The 21,196-nt window shown below is 36.4% G+C and overlaps 1 protein-coding gene across 4 annotated transcripts in view; it reads right to left on the bottom strand.

Annotated features, from left to right (window-relative positions):
* The window catches only part of LOC104140945 (connector enhancer of kinase suppressor of ras 2), a 253,111-nt gene that overhangs the window by 166,260 nt on the left and 65,655 nt on the right, over positions 1–21,196 (bottom strand). For all 4 annotated transcript variants that reach the window (XM_068957202.1, XM_068957199.1, XM_068957200.1 and 1 more), the window contains exon 2: positions 2,034–2,197. In XM_068957202.1, coding sequence (XP_068813303.1) covers positions 2,034–2,197 — 164 coding nt within the window. The remainder of the gene's footprint in view (positions 1–2,033; positions 2,198–21,196) is intronic.

Genomic DNA, 21,196 nt, shown 5'->3' with positions numbered 1-21,196 from the left:
TAACATTTCAGTGCCATAATCTATTAATGTTTCAAGATTTAGCATAGAATCAGAAGATAATTGTAACATGTTAGAAGTGTATTTCAGGTGTTAGTAAAGGCAGCCTCAGATATCCTACCATTTAATTGTTGCCATTATTTAGATTAAGAGAAATTCTTAGTGATGCTTTTGGTCACAGAGATTAAATTCCTAAAAAAATTAACATTTAAAAATAGATCTAAGACTTAGTTTTGTAAAACTTTTACTTATGATCCTTGCTCAGTAAGAAGCTTCAAGGATTGAAGAATGTGTAGTGCATGGCAGCAAGGGAGAAACATCAGAAGCAAGAGAACGCCCCTGTGGGCAGAGCCGCGGGCAGCAGAGACTCACTCAGTAGAGAGCGCAGCAAATGGGAAGGAAGATAAAGATGCAGAAGTAGGGAAAAAGAACGCAGGAGTTTTAGAGACAGAGTGGGGAAGGAAGGGTAAGGGCTTAAAGGCAGGAGGCTAAACAAATGATACCAGGAGCTGGAAAATCCCCATCCCTGCTATAAAAGAGAAAACAACAAGGTCATGAGAGGGCACAGTAAGGGAAGAGCTACACTGTTCACCAGCAAGGGGGCCAACATTTAAGAGGTACACTTTCTTTGTTAAAAAAAAAAATCAGCAAGGGTCCTCCTAATGGGCACACTTGACTGAAGAGCTTTTTTTTTTTTCCAGAGGAAACTTCTTGTGACTTTTTTTTGACTTCGTTTAAGCGCATAGCACTGTATTGCTCATTAGATAATATAACATTCTGTGGTATTTAGATTCCGTTTACGTGAAAAGTAATGAATCAGTGAAAAAAATTCTAGGCTGATTTTTGATGTTTCCAACCCCCCTCCCCCCCCCCCCCCAAAAAAAAAAAATCAGGTAATGCAATATGCACCAGTTTACAGGTATGTTTGCATGAAGACCAATAGCATTTCTCTTATTTGACATATATGTTATTTGATTTGCAAAAGTATAGCTAAAGCTAAATCAAGTATATTTAATGATCAGACAGGTCTACAAGAAGCACAGATACATATTAGAAGGTACTTCATACTGTTTCTTGTATAATACAAAGTGCATTTTTCCAGACCGATTTCTGTTTTACTGCCAAGTTAAACGCCAGTTTCCCTGTTGGAGACAATTTTTCATATCAAAATCTCACAGGATAAACCAGTTTGTGCAAAAGTAGAACCCCTGGTAAAGTAGTAACATACTGAGACTGTCACATGTAATTTATCTACTTAATTTTACTGTTTTACATTTTATATCTTCAATATCCTTTCAGCTGTTAACTTACATAAGCAAAAGTAAGTGTTTTTTTCCTTTAGAAATAAGTTAATACATTTCATTTTATTAGCTGTTTTTAGAAGCTAAATTTGAGAAGAAAAAACACAGCCTTTTCCCATATCAAGTACTTTGTTTAGAGGCTAACAAAACTTGTCAAATGGAAGACTAGTTTTCTTCCAGACTTGAATTTTTCTAAGTTACTTAAAAAACAAACAAAGAAAGAAACAAAAACAGACAGACACAGGTGTGCCTATACTTAAGACAAAGTTGATTTTATCATTCCAATTCTGTCTTAAAGGTCACTTTACACAATCTTCTAGTCTAATTAACATCACCTTCTAATATCTTAGTATTATCTCTTTGAACGCTGGCATAGTTGAAACACTCAGATCTACTTGGTTTAGTATAGCGTGGTGAACATCAGTGATATGAGGCCATATGGCATACAATCACAGAGCCACATGGATGCCAGCACTGATAGTCAACTGCATGTGAATATAGGACCAAGGAATTTAGAGGAAGAGCAATAAGAGACCATCACACATAATCATAAAATGGATATGGTTAGTTTCTTTAGAGTTGAAGGAGACCTCTGCTTGTCTGTCCTTTAACGAAGCAAAGCCACAGTGTTTATACAAGTACGTAGTTGTACAGTGCAGTCTATGTTATTTTACTTTTAGCTTGCAAATTTATAAGGCTACATTATTAAGATGGGTGACCTAGGAAATCACTTACCAATGCACATAGCAGATCAACTGCTTCCAGTATCAGTTCTTGGTGGCCAATGCGAGTGACTCCCAGTTCCTCAAGCTCTTGATGAGTGATGTGTAGCAGCTGTTCCCCATTGATCTTTTCCCTTTCAAAGTTCTTTATGTATTGTTGGAGGCAATCATCAAGGCCTATTTTAAAAAAAACCCAAGAATGCATATTCAGGGAATACAAACAATAATAATTCTGTAATTTACAAATATATAAATTTCTTGGGAATACAAGCACAGTAGCTTGTTAGGATCTATTAGGGAAAATGTGCAAAACAAGTGTAAGGTGATTTCATTTACAAAGTAGCATGCACTATACTACTCAAGAACAAACTTTCTATTACCGACACTATTTTCAACACTCTTAAACATTTTAACATGAATCATGTCCACTGTACTTACTAGGGAGACAGGGAGAAGAACGCAGATGCACAGAGAGTGGCGCTGTAGAAAACTTTTTTCTTAGGAGATCATTAAGTCCTAAGTACAAGTTTAGCTTAGGGTAAGGAGCATATTCTTCTCGGGATTCCTTTTCTAGGAGTCTTGTCAAAGTCTTATGGTGTGATAATCACTGTAATTAGGAAGAATTTTTTCTAGGCTTTCTCACTCACCTAGATATCAGCTATGCTACACACAGTGTTTACAGTTTCCTACCCAACTTTCTGAAACTTAACAACAAATAAATGGTATTGTTACACCCCAAAACCTAGATTAATGACACAATTTTGCCCATTCACAGAACAACAGACTTGGTAGCTGCCATGCTAGTCTAATCTTCTGGACTAGACATGGGACTGCATAACAAGCTATTTTACACAAGTAAGATTCTTTACTAGCGAAAGCTATGCAAAGTTACACAGAGTTGCCTCAAGATCTTTATCTGGATCTGTACTATATTCAGTGGAAACCTGATAGCCTCTTAGAGAAATAATTCTGGAGACCTACAAAAATTCAGCTTCAATAATTTTATCTAAGTAGAGGAGGGTTTGATTCTCAAGTATTCATCCTACAGTGAATTGAGTAAACCCAAGACCCCTGAAAAGTACAGACATCCAAAAGCCATGGAAACATTCAACATGGGCATTTAAGGAAATGCTGCAGTCTCCCACATAATACACATGACGTTACCAGTATAGTTAAATTAAGGAGAAAGAACGTTTGTGCAAGCGTTAAGAAAACACAGTGCATATAAAGAAAAGGAAAACAATAAGGCATATGACTGCTCATGTTTTTTTGTTTGTCTGAATTTTCTCACAAACGTAATACAAACAGAAATAAAGCAAAAATAAAAATAGTCTTCAGCTCCTGATTTATTAATGTAAAGAAATAGAGATTTTTATCATATAAAGAGTAATTTTTATTTATTTAAGCACAGAGCTGCTTTTAAGTAATGAGATGATACATTTAAGCAATGATAAACAGAGAAATCTATTCCTCCAAGTTATCATTGTAATGCTGAATGAGTTAAACAAGAGGATGAAGGAAGTTCACTGAAAACATCCTAGAAAACTACGTTACCATCCATTACTCTCTTTATAAACACAAACACTACAAAATATTAAGTGATTTTATTACATTTAACAAAATAGATTTCTACTAAGCTCTATTTCATTGTGATAGAAAATATCAGCCAAACAGATTACTGACGTGGAATAGCACAGCCTGTATGAACACTAGGGTTGGTTAACTTCCAGAGACGAACTTCTAAACAAGTTGCAGGAGCACGGGGTGAGAATATCCACGTAAGGGTCTGAGGCACTGAAAGCTAGTGAAAACTGACGGCAGAAAACGTGAAACTTAAAACTATTCTCTAGATAAAAATAGTTGATGTTCTCTATGCTTTCCTGCTTTCGGGTTTTTAAGGAGAACCTGACAATGTTAGATCTGATACCTTCTATATGGGACGTTGAATTTCACTTCATTGTCTTAATTAAGCCAAAGCAATTCAGCTGAGATAAAAGGACTATGATGATGCAGGAACTGAACAAAACAGAACAATGTATTTGCCTACTTTAGGCTGTCTTTCTCTTTCTGAAATTCAAGGGATATTTTGCACTTTCCTTCAATAAATTATCTTTCAAAATTATTCAATGAGTATCTTACTCTATAAACTCATAGTTCGTTTGAAATTATGTTATAATGCTCAATAATCATTAAACAAAAAATGTGCAAAGCTTCATAGTCACTTGTACATATATATATATATATATATATATATATATATATATATATATGCCTTTAAATGAACAGGACTACTTTACCAGTCCGACACCAGTTTTCATCAAAGCTATTTTGGAAGAGAAGATTTTTCAGAATACACAGAAGAAAAACTGTTAGACTCATACAGATTTTACGACAAATTTAATCAGTCTTATTGTATATACCTCATTTAAGCTGATGATCATGAAAATATCATTTTTCCATGGGCATAACAAATGTTAAATTTCTTCATCCCTTCAATAATAGGGCAATAATTTTGCATACTATGAAGCAACACAAAAGAGAAAACTAAATGTCATGATCAACAGTCTGAAGGCAAAACATATATATTTTTTATTTCTGACATGTAATTCCGCTACCTCCTCATATTGAAAAATTAAAAAAGTTGGAAACTGAAAATCAGAAGAGTAGTACAGTTTCTTCAGTATAATAATGAAGAACATTAAAATCATTTATTTCAGTGTCCTATACAAAACTAGTTTAGAGATATAAAATTCCATATTTGATATTGCTATTTGCAAGTATGACATGGATTTTGCTTAACTCCTACAAACACTTTTATATATTTCTATAATAGTATTCCAGTTTATAATATCATCTGTTAGTTATGTTCATTAATTTGGTCATTTTAAGGGGAAAGGTCAATCATTGCAAAATTTTTTTTCTCCAACTGTTTCTTAATGAAATTACGTATGCTTTTCTCTCCGTGGCTGTTAATAACAATCCACGCAATAAGAGAACACTAAATAGTATCAAACTGTGCCAAGAAGTCAGAAAATGCCAGCAGAACGGCAAGTAACAGACAGCTTCCACCACCCTCCACAAAGAAGAAAAGGGTGCCCTATGACACCACTGTACTGCAAGAAGAGGACCATTTCGAAATCTCACCTTGCTTTTGCCTCATGCTGGGAAAGAGTAAATGACGGTGGAAACAAGTGAGGCCAGGTAGCTCCGTTTCTTATTTCAGATAAAACGGACTGAAAGTTACAACGCACCTCTCAGATGCGAAGTCTAAATCTAAACAAATAATAATGCTTCACATAACAGTTATAATTTTCAGAGCATCACTGTGAAATAGGTATTGTGCACATTTGGGAAATGATGAAACTAAAGAACAGAGAAGTTTACATGATTCAATCAGTATTTCGCAGGATCCTGGTGCAGGAGCTGAAAGTCTTTCCTGACGCTGCCTTCACCTCTTCTCCAGCGTTCCTCGCTCCCGAGACACAATCCCGTGGTAACTAACTAGAAGCGCTGTATTTAAGAGATCTTAGATCAAATATGAGTTTTCCTGTACACTGTCTCAAAGCAGTTACCTCGGGTGGAAACGCTACTGTGCCTGTAACGCGCCTGCGGAAAGCTCCTGCCTGAAGGGCGATAAACAAGAGTTACAGCCCAAACTTTGGGATGAAACTGGCTGCGCACGCTTAACTAACGACCGTTAGGTTTAAAGTTAGATCTTTATTCAGTGCTCATGAAAAGGATGTGCAATGTTAATCTTTCTCGGACAAGAAGAGGGACCAGTAAGCGCTACTTGTAACAAACACCTGAGCGCTCTTCCCTGTTTTAGCATGTTCTGCAAGGAGAAGACATTTCTGTGCAGCTGTCCATGGTTTTAAGTGCTTTAATTAAATGTTTTTAATGCAAGCATAGTTGAGTTTGCATTGGTTAAAAACTGGTCACTGCAAGTTCTGCATTCATTATTTGGCAACTAAAACACAGAGTCATCATACATTTCTGTTCACTGGTGTTTGAGAATAAGTCATAGAAACACATATCAGAGCAAATTCTAAAACCCCTGCACTTCCGATTTGCTTTTAGTGAATATTTTCCTAAAATTCCTTTCTGTAAACAAACTCATCAGAAAGAACACTGAAACTGCTACCAAAAATGAAATAATTTTGAACAAAGTTGAAGCAAGTTTATTTTGAAAGTTATCATCAGCGGCCACAAATAAGCAGTCGCAACATTCAGAAAGATTGAGAGACCAAATGAATGTGACATCCTACGAAAACTGAATAGCCAGATGTATTAAATGTGCCTTTGTGCCAGATACAATCTCTGACAGAAGAGCAAAATCTGAAATTTGTATTATTCATACTGCTCTGTACTAGCTCCCCCAGGCACATTTAGAAGACGTTTACTTAATGGTGCAAACAGTATGGCCACTGACAACAGAATACAGAAATACGTCGTTAAAGGACCAGGCTGTCCCATAGCATGACAGCATTAATAAATACAGACAAAAAAGAAATGTGTCCATTGCTGCTTTTCCTGTCTGCCTAGGAACTATTTCATTTTTCCTTTTGTTGTGATATAAAGTTTTGTGTTTGATAATTACGAGATCTTAAAAAAAATAGGAATTTAACTAGCAGTTATTTCATTCTCTGTTATCACGGCTATAATTGTTTTTTCCCAAAGCATGAAAATAATGAAGATGCAATTACAAAGAGTGCAGAATGAGAACATTTTTGACTCATCAGAGCCAAATGGAATATTTATTTCCTCAAGCCACTTAGGCCTCATTAGTACTCTTTATGAGGTTTTCGCAATATAATTTCTGTTTACAGATTAGACTTATGTTAGTTAAGATTCATAACGCCAAAGAAATAACGGGCATTAAACCCATTTTATATGTAGGTAAATAAAATTAAATCCCTATCCGCAGGTTACACACTTATCATTGTCAGAGTGAGGCAAGAAACCCAGAGGCCTGCAGTTCTGTTTTTGCACATTCTTGTATTTTGGGGGTACTGTTTGTAACTAGCCAAACTACTCCTCATATTGCAATTAAATAATTCAAGAAAAATGGTTTAAATGAGTATGCTTTATGTTAAAGCTGAGACTAATGCTCATGATGAGAAATGTGCTGTATTGTCTCTTTCCCTTTCTAAGGGCAAGAAAGCACTTACTCCACTCACATGGACTAGGGCGGAATAAAACTCTCTCTGGATCCAAACAGTAGAGTCTGAGGAACAGCAATTCTCTCTGTTTCTGTAAACTGTGGTTTTGAAACCACAGCAGGTAGTAAAACTGCCAATCAAGGAAACAGGAAAAAAAAGGAGGTGGAAAAGGGGAAGGGGGTGAAGGGCAGGGAAAAGAAGAGCCAGTTTGCTTTAAAATGTCTATTTCCAGAACTGCACATTAAAAAGAAATAAAAATAAAACAAAGCAAAATAACCTGTTATATGAAAAGTCTCTATAGGTCAGTTAAAGCTAGATTTAAGTGTTAACTCCAAGCCAACAATATAAAACTGATGCTGTGTATCATGGGCCAAAAGGCCCACTGAGATTAAAATGAATTTTTCCATGGATTTCAAACATCAGATTTATCTCACATAAAAAGCACAAATACAGTTCCCGTGTTACATAAAGATCTGTCCTTTTCTCTCTGGTATTAGACAGGGATATTGGAAAAAAAAAGATAAAAGTAAACGAAGGTAGAGCACAAATTGTTGCCTTCTATACAGGAAGTCAAGTTACAGAGACAGAGCAGCTCTCACAGGGGAGAAATGTGGTAACAATAACTTAGAAAACTGTGATCCATCACAAAAGAGAAGCAATTTCTAAGTTAAGAACTGTGTCATTTGCAATTTTTCATAAACCTCTCTGTAAATTATTTCTCTTCTCCTTTTACACATATTTTAATAGAATATTTTTGTTACTTATTGTAACCTCGGCTATTTTTGTAATCTGTCCTAGTAATGCCTGACCAAATGGTAGTTTTGTCTGTGCTACATCATTATTCCCAGAGGAAAATATAAGGCAGCTGGCTAAAACAACAGAGCACTGGCTGTGAAATGCAGGGGTTACAGGGAGTGCAGACAGAAAGGCTCCTTGCCAGCTCAGCTTGTCACAAACATGACTGCTCTCAGGAGGTGATTCTTCTGACAGAAGAGGGTATACAAAATGATACGCTCCGTTATAAAAATGCAGCGTTGCTCTTTCTGCTTTTAGGGTCTAGGATGAAAGAGAAGGAAAACAGCTCAGTGGAAATGCATTTACCACTCCTGACTGCCACAGTTTAGCACTGATGCAGGGAAGTATCAGAGTCCAATTACAGCTTCTAAGCCTCTAGCAGCAGTGGGTACAAGAAGAGCATGACCAGTAACAGAGTCCTTGGAAGAAAAGTGCCTTGACAGTCACACCCGCGATTTCAGTGAAATGCTGAGCCACGTATGGACACAATGAAATTGTGCAGCTTTTACCAGTGGACACCCGTTTACTGAAACAAACAAGTTTTGTATATTTGTAATATTTCTGCAATTATTGTCCCTGCACTTTAAAATAAACCAGCTTCTGGTTGATAGAAACAGAAACTGGATCTATTTTCATGCTTCTTAAAGAAACACCGAATTTGGTAAGAAAACCCATGTTCCAGATGTGTCGGTTCAGATCATAGAGCCCTGTCAGTTTGGCAAAAAAAGGAGTCAGAAACACTTTCAGTAAGGGTCTGGGAAAGCATTCAGCATTCTCCCAAATAAAACAAGTTTTAGTATTCTGCTATGTCCTTTTTATTTTAACATCACAACAGCACTTTAAGTATAGACACAGCTGTTACTGGAATCAGGGTCTAAAGGACAAAATCTGAAAGTCAAGGGGATGGATCTCAGTTTCTTTAGGAGTTTGGTTCACCTTTAACGTGGAAGCAACAATCAATACTCCCATTTAGGTAGCTCATTAGTCTAACAAAAGCTATACAACAATCATATCTGTCATTACACAATGGTGACTTGCAAAAAGTCAATAAATCAGAAAGTGAAAATAGACACAAATTCATTTTTAAAATATTGCTGTGCTGGCTGTCGGAAGAAACCCGTTACCGTGTACGTCTTTCGCTCGGCATAGACACAAACGGTGACTGAGCTTCTTTGTGAAAGCAAATAGGTGCCACAGTGCACTGCAGGCATGCGTCTGCACCAGCACGCGCATCTCAGGAGAATGAACTTTGTCGTGTGCCACCAAGGGTCATCTCGTAATTCAAGAGAGAACTGATTGTACTGAAACTATCCATGGGTGACAAGGATAAAAAAAAAAAAAAAAAAAAAAAAAAAAAAGACAGAAACACGGCAAGGAAGAGAACAGAAAAGGCAAAAGAAAACCAGAAACAGCGTATGCTTTGAGAAAAGGCACAGAGACAAAGCTTGCGGCATAAACTGCTGCCCGAGGTTTGGAAATGTAACAAAAGAAAGGTTTCGGTCCTGCTGTGGGTACAAGTGACCTTGTACATGACCTTGCAAATAAACAGACATCTCAACAGATTCCCTCAATGGCTTCTCTTCCTAGAGAAAGAAAAACTAACTAATCTTGACTGGCAAAAGAAAAATCTCATTTCTGTGCTGGAAATCAATTAATTGGAGAAGGCAGCACAGACCTCTGCTCTCACCATAATCTTCAGTTTGCATATGCTGATTAGCTTAAATATATCCAATACCTAACAGAATCTAGCAGCTCAGTTCAACAGGTAGCAGTTTGTTTTTTGTTTGTTTTTAATCAATAGGTATTGCTTATGTAAAGCAATTTTTAGCAGCTAACTAGAAAGTTCTGGAAGAACTTGACTAGTTGGCCAATAGACAGAAAGAAATGGAAAATGCACGTCTTTTTTTTTTAAAGGTACTTTCATTGAATACACACATTAATTCATTGAATTTTTTGATCAAAAACCTATTATTTATTACATTGGGCTTTGGAAAAGCAAATCTTTTCCAACCTTTGCGTAACTTCTAACAGTGAAAAACATCAGACATTTTTTCTGTTGAAATTACCAAAGCTTTACAAGAGTTATTCAGGACAAATAAAGTAAACGTATACTCCTCAGAACTGCGTTTACAGTAAGTTTGCTGTCCATCAAATTTCACCTGTTTGTTGCTTAAGCTTTTTCAGGAGGAAAAAAAATTCTCTTAGAAGCCTGGAAATGGAAAAAGGATCTTATCTCCACAGTTCAAAAAAGAACAAAATGAATGTTCCAAGCGCCAAGCTTGGAACATTTCAGACCTAAGCTTTCCTAAAGTTAGGAGTCTAACTGAAAACTAGAGTCTCATGCAGCATTCTGCATCTTCAAGTCTGTTTTGACCAGTCTGACCTCTAGTAACATAGTAGCAAGATTGCAAAATTTTATTAAAATATGTAAGACTGAAATAACCTTAATTCTTTCCTTTTTGTGTTTGTTTTGCAAAAAAAAAAATTAATTCTGACATTATCTAACCTTTCAATGCTTCATTGTGCAAGTGTAATGTGTTTAAATATTGCTTCCCACATGAGTTTCCTCTGCCTCATTATAGTAACATTCACACAGATAGATGGATGATTTAGGTGCAATTACAGACAGACTTCTGCTACTTGAACTTGCAGAGCCATCATCTGCATGAACAGGAAGTAGAGCAGGATGAGCACTTGGAATGAATGTTTCCCAAGATACTGACTGACACAGAAAATGTCAGCTCTCACTCCAGGCTTCAGAGGTGATTGACCTTTCCTGGACATAAACTCTTCTAGTTCTCCCAGTCCTCTGGCAGGCAACGTGCAGTTCCTCAGGCTACTTCTCTCACTCCTCTCTTCCGCTCCTCACGTAGCCAGGTTCATCTGTGGCCCTGCAGAGAGCTCCACAAACCGCTGGAAGGCCTGCGCCCTGCCAGCTTGGTGGGTTCTTGTCCAGCCATGCTAGTTTGCCTGCTCTTGGCCTTTCATTCCATCCCATGCACCATCCAGCTGGCTCAGTAGTTACAAGTATCCTCTTGACCTCCTAGTTATTATCACAAAACTCCATTTTCTCCGCAGACAAATCCTGCATACCTACAACTCCCTTCCTTTACTGCCAGCTTCCATTTCTATATGTGCCCTGTTTTACTCTTTCCCGACAGTCGCTATTATTGTACTTTCTATGTATGAATCAAACAGCTTTCTCTCCTCTGTACCACCAAAGGAGAGGGTGTTACTGAGAGCACAGCCTGGATGGGAGATGCAAGTTTCTGACCTCAGTTCCTTCTGCTCCCCAGAATAGGTCAGACCTGCACTTACAACGACATATCTGTTCAGCCACAGGTACCTTTTGTAAGAGGAACAATATCCTCAAAAAATTTAGAAACTGTAGCAAGTTTCTAAGCATATGAAAACTGATTTCTTTTTCCCCCCACAAGGGTCCTCCTTTGTTAATATAGGCAAATGTTAGGGTCTTTCCACCAAGAGTACATCTGAGACAAAAAAAAACCTCTCCAAGTTCTATCTCGTGTACAAAACCAATGGGAATAATACATCAGTGCTGTAATGTGTGGAGGTTTTTTGGTTTTTAGCATGGCTTTCCCATAATCTCAGCGTCTATAGCAGCAAGCTCTTTGACAGCTCTCTCTCTCCAAGATAACTACAGTATCAAGACAAAAGCTGTGTTGAAATTATTAATATTTGAAGTGCTAAGAGCACCTGAAAAGGAGGTTTTAAAAGGAGATGTGTCAGACAATATTAATAATAAATGATACAAACTGCTCCAGTTACAAAATTTGATGCAACAATATGCTGTCACCCTTAAACTGACATTTGTGTATACGAAGTAAATAACTTAACATTTAGTTCTCCCTTCATTACCTATGACTGAATAATAGGATGTGAAGACATTCTATTTTTCCCCCTCAAATGACAGGGCACAATCACAGTAGTAATAAACAGCATTTTCAAGAAGCTTGCTGGAACTAGACTTGACCTTAAAGATGTTTCTGGAAGAAAAGTATCACACTCACAGAATGGATCACATTTTCAGACATAAGACCATGCTCCTTGCTGTCACATATCACAGCAATCTTAACCTTGAGATATGTCACTGGTGCTGTTATTGATGAACTTTCCATAAATTTGATAAAATACAGAAGAGCCTTTGTTAGCTCTCTGCGCTAATAAAAGTCTACATCTTTCCTTAGTCTCATTAATTTTCTCCTTGATAAAGATATAATAGCAGCCTCCAGTCATTTTTGAAGCAGCATGGCTGAAGAATGACCCGGAGGTGCTAGCAAATCTCTAAAAGCCAACAGATTCATACATCCCATTCGTTTGGTTATATGCTTTCATTTTCCAGTGCTACTAGCTTGAGAATACTTGGACACTGAATCTGTCTCATTACATTTATTTTTAAGGAAAATGCTTTGGCCAAATGCAAGACAAATACTTCTATCTATTTACTGTGTTGGACTCATGTAGCACATTGCTTTAGCACATTTCGATGTGCTCGAATCTCCTCTGGCAGAAGTGGCAGTTCCAGTGCAAGAGTGGTACCCACTTGTGAATCCTGCTCTTTGTGCTTGGTGCAACTGTATATGCGGCTATACAGTGAAGCAGGTCAGAAACTGCTCTAAATTAACTTTATCCCTTTTTGTTACTTGCTATTTTTAACTGACACAAATGAGATGGTAAACATCAGTGGATGAAGGAAGAGCTGCTTAGGCTGGCATCACTGCCAAAGCAAATGTTTTTCAAGCTATACCATGTGAAAGCCACGACTGATACTGCTTTACTTCATTTTCCCTCCTATTTGCCCAGATGGCAAACTTATGACCATCATCCTAGTCATTTTTCTAGGCCTATATGTTGAAATCTTTTGCTCTTATGCTGAAAACTTTTTATATAAACACATAAATTAATCAAGTCCATAAATAGATCCATGTTTAGAAGACTCTTCAGCTATCATTTTGATTTATACTCAAACAAAAGTGTAGAACCAGTAGAAATAAATCCTGGATTTTCTTTACACAGTCATAAAAATCTGGATTTCTCTCTAACCATTCTGGTGATATCTGAATATCTCTAGATAGCTGTAAAAACAGTTAAGAGAAATAACATCTACTCTGCATGTGTGAGGGGTAGCGTCACTTAAAATGGATAACTGATGTGATAAGGTTTTGCTCTCTCTTGTTTGAAATAAGTGCCGAAGATCATCACCTCATCTTCCTTCCAGAGGAGACTGGAATAGGTGATTCAGAGGGCCTGTTTCATTTTTGTATTTCCAAGACGATGGTATTTGCAGTAACTATTAACCTGCTGCCTAAGAGGACAGAAAAAGAAGGAAGAAAAAAACCAAAGAAAATATTCTTAGGTAGAAAGAAAAATATTAGGAAACAACTTCCTTCACCACAGTGCAAACACAAATTGAGCCAAGTTAGCCTCAGACACTACTACAACATAGGTTCTCCATTTTAGAGAAGTCAGTAAATTGGTCTTCCCAAATTCCTTTCTGTCAAGAACAGTAGGAACTTAGTCTTGTAAGAAAGGAATAACATTAAACATTCTTGCACATGATGGCTGATCTTAAAAGCAAGATTATTATAACAAAAAATATAACTGATTAAAAAAAAATAATTCTTTGAAGACTTCTTTCTCCAGCTTCAGGGGATGTATCCCTCTTCCATTCCCCCGCAAGAAAGCCTTAATCACAGGCTGACCTTCAAAAGCTACAGTTTGATATCATACAGAAACAACCCAGTCATGCCAAAAAAACCTTTTCTATAAGTAGGACAGAGGTACAGCCCACTTGTCCATACCTCAAACCTAAAGAAAAAAAAACAAGAAGAGATAAGTAACACAAGTCCATCTGAGCTAATCTACAGAGAGAAACAGGGACTTGTTGGGCATAATGCATATAATTTTAAGGCAGACATTTAAAGTTAGGTGAGAGGCATCCTACCCTAAAAGTAACTATGATGAAGTTGCAGTAAAGCTCTATATGAAATTCAGCTTTAGATTAACAGCTTCCCAGCTAAACCATGTATAAAGAAACTGAAAATTCAGGTATCTTGCTCTGAAGCATATATATTGTTACAACAAGTTAACCAATAAAACAAAACAAACTTGTAACAGGATGGTGAGAATCCCCAAATCACAGTCTCTGTCAGCAAGTGCTAGCATTTGCAGAGAGGAACGATAAAAGAGCTAACATAGATGAATCAAAAGAAGTAGTGCTACAGATGTTTCAGTGCCACAATATACTAATCTTGGTTTTGATTTCACTGACACCTTTAGATATGAAAAGAATAACCAAATCTAGCATATGCACTTACAGGGAAAAGCCAAGTCAAATAAGATTTCTGCTCAGCGTAATTTCTTCAGGAACCGTATGTCTAGTGACTAATTCACAAGGAATAGTTTAAACACCTTTAAGACTCAAATCCTAGAAGCAGAAGGTGGGCTTGGCAATTCCTCAACAGCACAATTCCTATTTCTCACATAGTTACCAAAAATCACTGGGAAGCTGCTTGCTTTACTTCAAAAAGGTTTAAAAAAAAAAAAAAAAGGCTAGAAGTCAAATTCTTTTCACGGCTGCTCAGCAACTCTATTGATGGCAAATGTTTAGCAAAAGCTCTGAATCCGTTAATCTGATTCCACATGCACATCCCTTCTCATTCTGTTTATTTTGATGAAACACAGAGACGTAAGGCACAGCACCACAGCCCTTGTTTATGCTGTTCTGTTGACAGCACAACTCATTCAAAGAGCTCCAGAACCTGGATAATCTTAATTTAGGCTCTTAAGCAGTTTGGAAGAATTAGCTCTAGCAATCAGTGATTAGCTCAGTTAAAAGTCAGGACTTCCCTAACCCTTATTAACTGCTAGGAATTTCCCAAGCTTGCAATTCTTTTCATTTTTATTCATTACAAATGGTCTGAAACTAGCAAAACTAGACAAACAGGAAGAAATCCCAGAAGGAAGATAGATCAAATGCTATATATAAAGAAAATAGCTTTTCTCTTTAGGTTTACACTATTTTAAAAAAGTAAGATAAAACTGGGATTCCAGACAATGTGAAGGTTGTTCTTGAATAGAATAAGAGCTAGTCATCTTTATTGACTACTTTTCATGCAATATCAGATTAAGATAGATTAACTTTCAACTACATGATGAAAAAATATTACTACATTTTAAATCACTATTATTTTGGTTTTATTTCTGAATTGTAACTTTTACTATTTGATCTGGCTATAGCTTAACCAAGATTAAAGACTTCCATGAAGTAACATGAAACTGGCAAGAATTTTGTCATATCTGACAGAATTATATAGCCAAAAGTCCATGAATAAAATGTGATTGCAGCTCAAAAAAAGTATAAAAAAAATATTCTGCCCAGTGAAGCAATAAAGCTATTTGTAATTCATTACCAAAAACAACAACAACAAAAAGTAAAACTAAGTGATTACAAAGCCTTTTAGGTTAATTAAATGTTTTACATGGCAGCAGGCAAAAAATTAAGATAGGACAAACCTAGCACCTGAAATTTAAATATCTAACACTGAAGCGTCAGACTGAAAGTACTACACAACTTCCATCTAAAGCTAAAAATTCTTGCTGCTATAGAGTCTACTAGTGCCAAAGGATAAACTGAGAAAATTAGAACATGATTTACACCATTTACTTATACCAAACAGCAAAATGACTAGGAATAGTTTAGAAACTGTCTTCTCGAGATACCAGGCAAGGAATAAAAGACAAGAGAGCAGCATTAGCTACTTGTACATTACCATTGGGTAAGGCTGTCCATGAACACCGGCCAAAAGGTAAGGGTGTTAGATGATTAACAATACAGACTCAACCACCTGGAGAAGTGTACTGTATTAACTGAGCAGGATAAATTAGTTCTTTTATATCAGCAAAAGTAGCACAGTGTGGAATAACACTTTGAGAGCATTCCTCATGTTTTTTTAGGGAGCAGACAGCTCCAAAAAAAAAAAAAAAATTCCTTGTTAAATCTTAGGCGGGGGGCGGGATGCAGAAGTCTTTTCTGGTTCATTCTGTTACATTTCTCATGTGCTAGGGAAATAAACATGGAAAGATATTAGAGGATTAATGGCGCTTGAATGAAGTTAATCAGCTCCTAAATCACACTTAGGAAAAGGCTCCCTGTTGTTACTCTGCTTTCCTCCCACACCTGGTATCATCCTCATGGGCAGAATGCTCTGTTGCCTCTGAGCATGCCACCAAGGTAACATGGCTGAGCAGTAGGACCGGGTTATGCAAAAGGTAACACAGAGCAGTAAGTCACTGAGAAGAGCAAGCATGCAAATAAATTGAAGAATTACAGGTTTCTATGTGAAGGAAAACAGTAGTAACTAGGAAAAAAAGCAGGAAAGTGAAACCAAGAGAATCTGAAAAGGCCAGAAGAGTGAGCTAGCTGCAACTTCTGCATTTGTTAAATGTTTGTTCTTTAAATCGTGTAATTAGCTATCTCTAAATTGTCATGGTTCTGAGCTTCTAAAATATGACAGGAAACAAAGATAATTTTGCCTCTTAGGAGATTACTGATTCTCAGTGAAAATGCCTTGTGTCACCTGTGCCTGCAATTCCTTTCCTGTGATGTCACTCCATAAATTAATAGGTAAATCTTACTGCTCCAATCTCTCTCAGAAAATATGGAAAAAGTTTAATCAATCCTGGATCCGATTTGTGTCATTTATTACTATATAAAGCTAGGGAAGAGAAAAGTGAAAAGAAAACACCAAAAGCTTTTATATGATATAATACCTATGGCACACGAGTGTTATAATACCTAATCTATAAAGAAGAGGTTGTCATTTATAACAAAGGGTCCCAGCCCACAAGCAATGATTAGGTGCTTACAAATGCCATGTAGTACAGTTATTGTGGACTCAAAAGTGCTGAATACGTGGGCTACTTAATTACACAAGAAGCCTATGGCACATTCACTCAAAAGAGAAGGCAAAGAGCAAATGCAGCTTAGTCGCTAGTTCTACAGACCACAGCAAAATTTCAGAGGGCTTCATCCCTAAGAGGATTTAGCAAACAGTGAATTACAATTTACTTCTTAATTACCTGGAAATGGAAGCCTAATATACCTATGTTAAGAGGATTGTACAGGTAAGGGTGACAACTTACATCTCCACTATAGCCAGAAGCATACATACATTTTTACAGGATAAGAAGATTTGATTAGTAGTTGCAGTTGCACTGTAAATGTATGCTCTTCCAGATGCACAAATTTCCAGATCAGCTCAGCATGGATTAAAGAAAAAAAAAAACCAAAGCAACAGAAACTAATCTTACAAATTGAACCCTAACTGGTCCAAAAGGTAAAACAACTACATAAAAAACAACCCCAGAAAAGGGTTCAGTTGTGTGAAACTATTTCATGGTGCCCTGAACTATTTAAAAAAAACAAAAAAAGCTTAATTTTTAGCTTTAAAAGGTAAATGCTAAAGCTGTTTATTTTGATGAAATAAGCATAAAGTAGTTTCACATTAACTTGAAAATGTATGTATTTTATGTATTATTTAATACTTTATGACTTGTTTTTAAATGCTTTAAAGATGACTTTTTTTTTTTTTAAGATAAGACATCTCTACCATCATATCCACTATTTCATAGTCTCTTAGAACATGCAAGTAAGAGAACTAAGTATAACATGCACTTTAACAAGTATCAGAAGCAAAAATACAGTGGCTGTATGATAAGACTGAATTTGGATTTTTCCTTTACTACCCTTTTGTCAGGTAAACTACTCTACATTTGAGAATGTAACTTGTTAAATAACTTAATATTGTAGATCAATTGAAAGTACAATGCACAGTGTTTCTTTTCCCTACAAATGCATCAATGGGACAGGGAAAATTCAATTTACGATATTCTTTAAGGCACATCTAATGATGTTATTTGCTCACTACTATCAATTTGCAAATCTTAAAATCAAACCATGTTAAAATGATTTATAAAAATGAAATGTCCTTGACTTATTCTAGCCCTTTTCAGTGACAAGATGAAAAATTAGTATTCCCTGTAGAGGGCTTCAGGGCCTACATTATTTCACAAGTCATCCATGTTATATTTCAGTAAGTGGCTGCACTACATAGGGTCAGAAAAGCTTACTGCTACTCCGATTGCTCATGTTTAGAAAAATCATGATTACTAAGTGGAAAGATAATAATCTGATGAGCCTATCATAGGAAATGTCTCATTTACCAATAGAACTATAAGAAACCAAAAAATGAGATGAGGATTGGTTACATGATTATTTTTACTAGGAATGCTGAAATTAATCAAATTTGACTTTACGCTTACTTAGAAAATTCCTCCTTATGCAGAATCAGTCTTTTCTCTGAAGGGTATTCCAATACTAACATTTTATAATTTAATAAGCCACATTCTGACACCATGCATATGCTATAACCATATACTAAATAAACTATCATTTTTTCTAAGCCTACATTGTGACAATCTTGATAACCAACTTCCCAGTTCAAAGCATTTACACTAACTAGAGTTCACACACTAACAAGGAGATCTGAGATAGCTTTGCATTATATTCAGTCTTTGTTATTCTCTCGATTCTCTTGCAAGATTTCTGCTTTATATTTCTAACTTACTACTGAACCACTACATTATTTATTACCTCTTGGCAGCTCTTACTTTCCAAATATCTGATGTGTCAACTATACTTTTAAACATTATGTATTTCCTATCTTTCTAGGTTTACAGAAAAAAAAAAAAAAAAAAAACTAAAGGTGCGGTTCCATAATGGGCTTGAAGTAATTTAAGACTATGCTGCTGCCAAAAGAGACAACCACCTCTACTGATGCACTTCCACCCTCTCTCTCTTATCGGCCTTAGTAATTTTAGTGCAGTACAGTGAGTCACATCAGCCTACTCCAGCAAACTAAAGATGAAGCATGCAAAAGGTGAAAGGAAGCTCAACCTTTTTTGTCAGCAGCATGTAAGACAACTTTGGTTTGAATATTCAGAAGCTAAAATGGTCATTTTCTGCTCCTCTCTGCCCCTCACCACTTGCTGCTGCCTCCAAATGTCTTCGTGGCTGCATGTTGAACTGAACTGAGGAACTGATCCAGCTGAACAATAATTCAGAAAAAAGGAAAAGAAAAAAAGAAAGGTTATTGTTTGGCTGAAAGGTATTCTCCAGTCCAGTTTCCAATACAGACACACAAACAGTTGAGTCAGCAGAGAGCAGGAGATGGAGCAACGGGGAGTTCCAGGGACGTGGGGAGCCTGGAGGAGGAAACAGGTATATGGGGCAACAACTGCTTAAACCAGAACCGCCACAAAAACAGTTGTTTGATCAACTACACCCCTACGAGAAAACTTTAAAGGAAAGGATCATTCTGATGTACAAAACTGCTAGAATTTACTACAGTAGATTTTTTAAAAATGTATTACAAACACAGGGCAAAAAATTTTCACTTTTTCAACAAGCACAAATGTAAGTTTTGGTCCCAAGTAGCTCTGATAGGACTGGTTGTCCTTTTTATATAAATATTATGACAGAAAAGAGAGGGAAAGTGAAGGTTAGGTCAATAAAACCGGAAGATCATACAAGGTTAATTTTGGTATGTTGCATTAGGAATTAAGAAATCATCAATTAAATCTTTGACTGCCTTTTCAGTTATGAAATTAAACACAAGACATATTTTTACAAGATTTCCTGCATTGTCAGAAGGTATAACTCACCAAATTAGATTTCTATTTAAAAGAAAATGTGCTTAATTAGACCTATCTTCAGCTTGATGTTTGACAAACATTTATCTTCAATCAGTCTGTGGAAATTATAGTACTAGAACTCCTATTAAAAAACAAAACAAAAAAATAGAAAAACCCACAAAAATTCACCAGGCACATACAGCTATTTGAAAAATAAATTCTGACCTGATCTTGGAGGGTCCTTTTCTTGCTACCAGTAATTATTCAATATAGGAAGCACTTCAGTGATTACTTGTGTAAATCTGGCCTTGATCCAGTAAAAAACTTAAGTGCCTTCCTCACTTCCATGGATGTTGCTAATCCTCTAATTTATCTGCACAGGAATATTCACAAAATTCAAATTAAACTTAAGTGCATTGCTGGAGCAGAGCCAGAGTGCACTGAATGATGCATGATCGAGCCCATGACAGGCAAAGGTTTGGAGATTGTCCCATTCAATTTCATGGATTAAAATCCACATCTCTGTGCAAGGACATAACACAGAAAAAGTTATACCTCACTTAAATCTTACTGCATTTTGAAAAATCCGGTATAAGAACTAACTTTTCCCATGATACTTACCACTTTACGCATGCTAATTTCCTCAGGAAAGATGGCTTTTGGTAGCATAACTACATCTTCCAGTACTTCAAATTGTACCACTTGATATCCCTTCCAGTCTAGGGCATGCAATCACTCAACTTAAACAACATCTATTTGTGCAGTGATTATGTTCCTTTGGTACTAGGATGTCATATGTTCCAGAAAAAGAAATAACCATTAAATAAAACTTCTCATTCAGTCTTATAATCTATACATGACCTTCCTTAATCATTATGTTTCAACAGTACTCGGAGGACTTTATTATAAAAGCCTTTAAAATTTGTATGTAAATAATAATTTAATTAAGAAAATACTATATAATGTTTCAGAGACTCAAAGTCATGGCTTTCCAGGTGACTAAGAAAAAATTCAGGGTGCACAAAACAAGAGAACACTGGTTTAAGTCAATGAAGTGAGGATACTGATTACAAGAAGGTATGACGAGAAAAAAAAAATCTATATAACATGAGCAGCTGAAGGGGTTCGGTCATTTCTGAAGAACTATGTCCAGTGAGGAGCCAACTGAAACAGAAGTGGTTTGTTTTGCCTGGCTCTCAGAGCTCTACCTAGGGCTTAGGAGTGAGATACAGAAAGGTAACAAATGGCTACTTGAATTTTCCCCAGGCAAGTCTCTCTCTCTCCATGATCATGATGATATGTATACCGAACCTGAATCAAAACCAAAGAGGTGTGGTCCTACATATGGCAAGACCAGAGTGATAATGGATGATACCTAAATGCACGTTGTCTTCATTAGTTTTATCATTAAGCACATTTAGACCCTCAAAAAGCAGGTGCTTTGCTACACCCACCTCTTCTTTTAAAGAGGAGGATGCTGCTTATAAATACCATTGGTTATTGCTAC

The sequence above is a fragment of the Struthio camelus genome, chromosome 11, assembly GCF_040807025.1.
Source record: "Struthio camelus isolate bStrCam1 chromosome 11, bStrCam1.hap1, whole genome shotgun sequence".
NCBI classification, from domain to species: domain Eukaryota; kingdom Metazoa; phylum Chordata; class Aves; order Struthioniformes; family Struthionidae; genus Struthio; species Struthio camelus.
This window is presented reverse-complemented; position numbering and strand designations above follow the sequence as displayed.